Source organism: Thermobia domestica, chromosome 11 (assembly GCF_964235325.1).
Source record: "Thermobia domestica chromosome 11, izTheDome1.hap1.1, whole genome shotgun sequence".
NCBI classification, from domain to species: Eukaryota; Metazoa; Arthropoda; class Insecta; order Zygentoma; family Lepismatidae; genus Thermobia; species Thermobia domestica.
In genome coordinates, this window is record NC_137464.1 from 96,237,663 (window position 1) to 96,243,798 (window position 6,136).

Here is a 6,136-nt window from a genome sequence, read left to right on the forward strand (position 1 = left end):
CTGTTTTTAAAACTCCGAATAATACAGACTGCCCGAATTGTAACGGATAACTTTTAAATAGTTATTACAACAAACAGACCTCTTGATTAACTAAGCTTTCGGAAGCAGACATTTTAAATCTGTGAATTTGGTGGTGGTGGTGCTAGTGTAGCTTAAAAAAAATAAGCCTGATTTAAGATAAAGCATAATCTATGTGTAGTATAAAGTACTGTGCAAATACAATGGAACTTCCAGCGTGCGTCTTACAAGGATCCTTTGTCACATACCATATTATATTGCAGTACACTCGTTTAGCAGCAGAAATGTTCTAACGAGATTTCTTTGACACGTATGTTTGTCGCGATTGTCTTCATTGTCTTTTCATATGATTATCTTCTGTTTCCTCTCATGCATCACTGTTTTCGGGGTATGCTTTGCGCTTACCAAATTTCACAGTATATGAGCTTGCCTTTCCGTATGAAGACCATAACGCTCCATTCGAACACAGTACATCAATGCGTTAAGTCCTCCAACGTCGACGAGCCATAGTGACACTTGCCCATATTTTTCCTGTTTTCTTGTCTATGCTCTACTCTGAGCTCTGTGTTAACCGTCATTCCACGATGCTGTTCCTCATATATAACTAAAGCATGCTTTCCTGGCATAAATTATACTTTTTAAAATATATTATCTCGAAGTTTCTTATCCTTCAACTTATTTTATCCCAACTTCCTCAAATCCTATTGAAGCACGTTGAAGCATAAGCACGGAACTATTAACATTCCTGGATATTTACACAACCAAAGCTAGAAATCCAATTATAGTGATGTCTTAAATGATTGTTTAACGATTTCGACATCTTTAAATTTTAAATCATGTTTGATTAAATTGCTGTAGAAAATTATAGTAGTCGCACTCATAATTTCTCCAATCGTTTCATTTTAATAAAAAATGAAATGAAATCTTTAAGTTTTACGTTCCACGGTTATGCAGGTTAGGCTAAAGGAGACGATGAAGATGAGAAATGAATGAAATGGTGGAATGAAGAAAGTGGAAGGTAACGGGAGAATCCCGAGGAAACCCACGAACACGATGTTTGTCCACCACAAAGTCCACACGGCTCGAGCTGGGATCGAACCAGGGACCCAAAGCACCGGAGGTGAACGCTCTACTACTGAGCCACCGCGCCCCCTCATTATAATAATAACTTAAAGAGAATGAAAATTTGGTTACTAATGTATGTGCCAGTAACGCGACCTGATTTCGTTAGTTTCTTTTCATTAATTTTATTTATTAATTTTATTTAATTATTGCCTGAATTAGTCAAATGGTGTTATAATTTATAATTTTGCAATGTTAAATAATTTTCATAATGCTTTTAGAGTACCGATAGTTTCTCTATCTGCACCACATAATAACACTTGGACTCTAGGCTATGAATTTAGTACTAATTTTGTTAATTTACTTTTAACTATGATTTGTATGTAAAATGTACACAACTTTGATAAAAGAGTAAGATTTCCTTAATATATTTTTCCCAGAATAATTACAGTTCTTATTAATCTGAATTATTTAGCACAAAGAACACTGGAAAATGCTCATATAGTGTGCTCAGAGCATTATTTATTTATTTTTTCTAATGGAGTAAAATTTAATTTTGCCTTATTAGTCGATGTATATAGTAAAATGAACAGTTCCCGCACTTACACTGAGGAAAAAATTGTATGTGGCACACGGAAAATTGAATGTTACATTTGTAAATCCTGTAGTCTTTGGTCTTAACGTTCAGCAAACATATAACTGAAAACGCATATTTCATAATACTTTTTGTATAAGCGTTCCATCTGTACGTACTTTTCGTATGAAACGATCGGCGGTCAGGATCTCAAATGGACGTATGTGACATAGCTGACGAAGGTGATATATGTATGTAATATAGGGAAGACTGTTAGATATCAGACATCCTGCAACGGTATGATGTAACATCTAAGGGCAGTGCCTATGTAGCATACCGATAACGCATGCTCCGTACTGATTTCTGTAGTAAGCAAGAGTATTCCATATATTTGTACAATATACCGCTGTCCGGAGAACGGAGTGTTCTCAGTGTAAGTTCCTTGGGCCAACTACCTTATATTCAGTATCCATCAGGTCGTTTTTTCCAAAATATCAGATTTCAAGGAAACAAAAGGTTGCTTACGAACAGCTGGAGATTTTGTTCTTCTCAAGGAAACGACCGTATCATCAAGCTGCCGTACACACTGATTAAGTTTTAGGCCGGCCGTGTAAGGTGAGCGGCGATGAGGTGGAGTTCGCGGAAGACCACTTGAAGGAATATTAACAGAAACACTGGGGTTTGAGGGGGTTCGCTAGTTGATGTGACTGGGGTCGGAATTTCTGGGTTTTAGTCGGAAACAAGATATGTTTGAGTGGAAATGTCGGATATCTGGGTTGCCACAGATTTACAAGAAGTAACTGCACAGTAGCTAAGTTCACAGAAAGCGAGAAAGGGATGCTTTCTTTGAAACGACGCTTATCGTCGGCGGGAGAGATCTCGACCACCATTATAGTCTAGGCATCAGGGCTTAAAAATTGAGTTCTAGGGGCAAATCATGTAATAATTTGGCACCCGATATTTTTTGAATATATGCCCATCACTGATCACAAAAATGCAGGATGCCAGAAGAAACACCTTACGGGAGGGGAGGGGGAGGGGGAGAAAGCCGAACTTTTAGCCGTTTCTATTATTCACTATATCTCCGTAACCACTGGAGCTAAAACATCCAAACTTTTTTCATTTTGTTTGCCTAATTGTCTTCTACAATTTAATTCTAGTGCATTTTTGAATATATATATATATATATATATATATATATATATATATATATATATATATATATATATACTACCCCCGAAAAGTTTCCGTACAAAGTAGGTTTATGTATACTTTACGTGTATTCGAGAAAAAACAAAGACATATCAATGGAATTTATTTTTATCTGGAACCTACAATATATATTTGAGAGGAAAATATAGAAACTTAACAGAAATGGACCATTGTTTTGTCAAAAATTTAAATCTTTGATTCATCAAAGTAGCCTCCACGTGCTGTGATAATAGCTTTACAGACTTTGGGCATTCGCCGTATTAGTTTCTGTAGAGTTTCGGGCTTGATTCCTATCCACGCTTTGCGAAGACACTCAAATAAGTGTTTCTCGCTAGAGGGACGCATCTTTCGAACTGCCCTATCAAGCTCATCCCACAATAACTCAATTGGATTACAATCCAGTGATTGTGGGAGCCACACCATATTCTTGAGATCTCTCTGTTGCTCTTTTGCTGACAAATACCCTCTACAAAGTCGGGATGTGTGTTTTGGGTCATTGTCTTGCTGCATGATGAACCCACGACCAATGAGCCTCTTCTCAGATGGTACTGCGTGTCTGATCAAAATCTGATGGTACTGTTCTTTCTGCATTGCACCCTGTATTTGCACTAAATCCCCCACTTGATTGTTACCAAAGCAACCCCACACCTTCACAAAACAACCCCCGTGCTTTACCGTTGGCAAAATACACGACGGAAGCAGTCTTTCGCCCTTGGAGCGACGCACAAAACCCTGCGTCTATGACTGAAGAGCTCAAATTTTTATTCGTCAGTAAATAAGCACTTGTTCCACAAGCAAGCTAACAAGCAAATTTTCTTGCCCTCAACAATCTCTTCTTTTTGTTTTGAGGGCGCTAGAGCGGTTTCCTAGTTGCCACACGACCGTTTAGTCCCGCATTAACTAACCGCGTCCGGACAGTTTCATAGCTGATCGGCTTTTCGCGAGTTTCGTTCACTTCAGCTTGTATTTGGGGCACTTTTTTCAACCTGTCGCGTTTGCTTGTCACTATAACGTACTTGTCCCTCCTTGCAGTAGTAGCTCTAGGCCTTCCAGATCTTGCTCGAGAGCGATTTTTCTCTGTTTCAGCAAATCGTTTTAAGGTATCATACACTGTAGTATGGGGTATTTTCACTTTTGCGGCTATTTCCCGTATTGTATAGCCTTCTTCTCGTAAAGTAACTATTTTTGCTCTCGCTTCAATGCCTAATTCCCTTTTCGTACGGGGCATTATGCTGACAAATAGGGAACACTTTACACCTTACTTCAACACACACACACACACACAACTAGCGTGCAATAAACAACTCCCAACAGTGAGATCTGAGAGAGAAGTAGACAGAGCAGCTTGAGAGACACCTATGAAGCATTTATTGTGTGTTCGACCTTCAATTTGCAATGTAATGGCCGTTTTGTATCGCACGCGTACGTAATGCACGATCACAACGGCGCGATATTTAAGTTTATTTTTCTTAATTCATCCACAATAGGCCAAAACCTTTTCTCCCGACGGATTCTAAAATGTTTCACCTTTCATTTGTAAGCAAACTGTAAGGCATTCTTTTGTTACATTTTGAAAATTTCTTTATTTCGTGTTTGTCCGGAAACTTTTCGGGGGTAGTGTATATATATTCATTTTTACTCACAAGTAAACTTTACGTTTGGGTGAATCGAGTTGCTGACTGAGACACATATGAGAAAGTAGTACTAAATGTGGTCAGTATTTCAGTGAAGTTGTAGGTGCGAAGCTCCAGGGGTTTAGGAGATACAGCTTCCAGAACATCACATGGAAGTACAGAATAGTCTTCATACAGTTGGAGGTAAAAGCTCTGTAAGACCTCTTGTAACGACAAAAGGTGGATAACAAATATATGGGTACATATTAGGACTAGGGGGAAGTCATATAGTAAGGGTATACCTGACGGCGGCCATCTTGAAATCCGCCATTTTGAATTAAGGTTAAGTTTTTAAAATAGGAATAGGGTCATGTGATACATGATTTAAGGCGCAAATTTAATCAGAAGAACAATGGTGACGTTAATTTTGATTTACGCGCAATTGGTAAAAAGTTACAGGGAAATTAAATATTGTTGCTGCATATGTATTAGTCCTTTACCCCATCTTGTAAATTTTGTGTTAATGATAATAATTAAATAAAAAGCAGGTGGATAAATATTAGATCTATGGTAAGAGTTGCCTTGATGGCGGCCATATTCAAATCCGCCATTTTGAATCAGACAAAAGTTTTAAACAAAACGCATAACATTGACACCTTATTAATAGCAAATTTTACCATAAATCCAACGGTATAACCATTTTTGCTTTATCATTAACCAGCATTTGATATCGCATAAACAAGTTGCTAATTTAAGGAAAAATGGCCAAAGTGGAATTGAGTCATAATTGCACTTGGGTCTTTCTTCCAGAAAAGTCCTCAATTAGTATAATCAATATGTAGTTCAGAAAAGAGTGCATGACTTGCACAAATGCTCTGCTCACAGTGAGCACACCTGACAAAGGCAATCGAGTTACACTTGACACATTTGTCGTTAACAATTCCTGCAAAGCAGTAGTCGTAAGGATCGATCCATTTAACTTTGTGCTGGTAAAATTTGATATTAATAAGGTGTCACTGTTATGCGTTTTGTTTAAAACTTTTGTCTGATTCAAAATGGCGGATTTGAACATGGCCGCCATCAATGCAACTCTTACCATAGACCTAATATTTATCCACCTGCTTTTTATTTAATTATTATCATTAATACAAAATTTACAAGATGGGGTAAAGGACTAATACATATGCAGCAACAATATTTAATTTCCCTGTAACTTTTTACCAATTGCGCGTAAATCAAAATTAACGTCACCATTGTTCTTCTGATTAAATTTGCGCCTTAAATCATGTATCACATGACCCTATTCCTATTTTAAAAACTTAACCTTAATTCAAAATGGCGGATTTCAAGATGGCCGCCGTCAGGTATACCCTTACTATATGACTTCCCCCTAGTACTAATATGTACCCATATATTTGTTATTCACCTTTTGTCGTTACAAGAGGTCTTACAGAGCTTTTACCTCTAACTGTATGAAGATTATTCTATACTTCCATGTGATGTTCTGGAAGCTGTATCTCCTAAACCCCTGGAGCTTCGCACCTACAACTTCACTGAAATACTGACCACATTTAGTACTACTTTCTCATATGTGTCTCAGTCAGCAACTCGATTCACCCAAACGTAAGGTTTACTTGTCAGTGTTGGTTGCGCGTGA

The 6,136-nt window shown here is 37.7% G+C and overlaps 1 protein-coding gene across 1 annotated transcript; it reads right to left on the minus strand.

The window, feature by feature from the left end:
- Nucleotides 1–3,719: 3,719 nt before the first annotated feature.
- On the minus strand, nucleotides 3,720–4,094 carry LOC145665219 (uncharacterized). The gene has a single exon (XM_081732503.1). It carries the CDS (start codon nucleotides 4,092–4,094, stop codon nucleotides 3,720–3,722), a length of 375 nt encoding a protein of 124 aa, XP_081588629.1.
- Between the last annotated feature and the right edge of the window lie 2,042 nt (nucleotides 4,095–6,136).

Bases quoted from the DNA above. Each gene is read 5' to 3' on its own strand.
- LOC145665219 (XM_081732503.1), bottom strand. From the start codon at position 4,094: ATGCCCCGTACGAAAAGGGAATTAGGCATTGAAGCGAGAGCAAAAATA.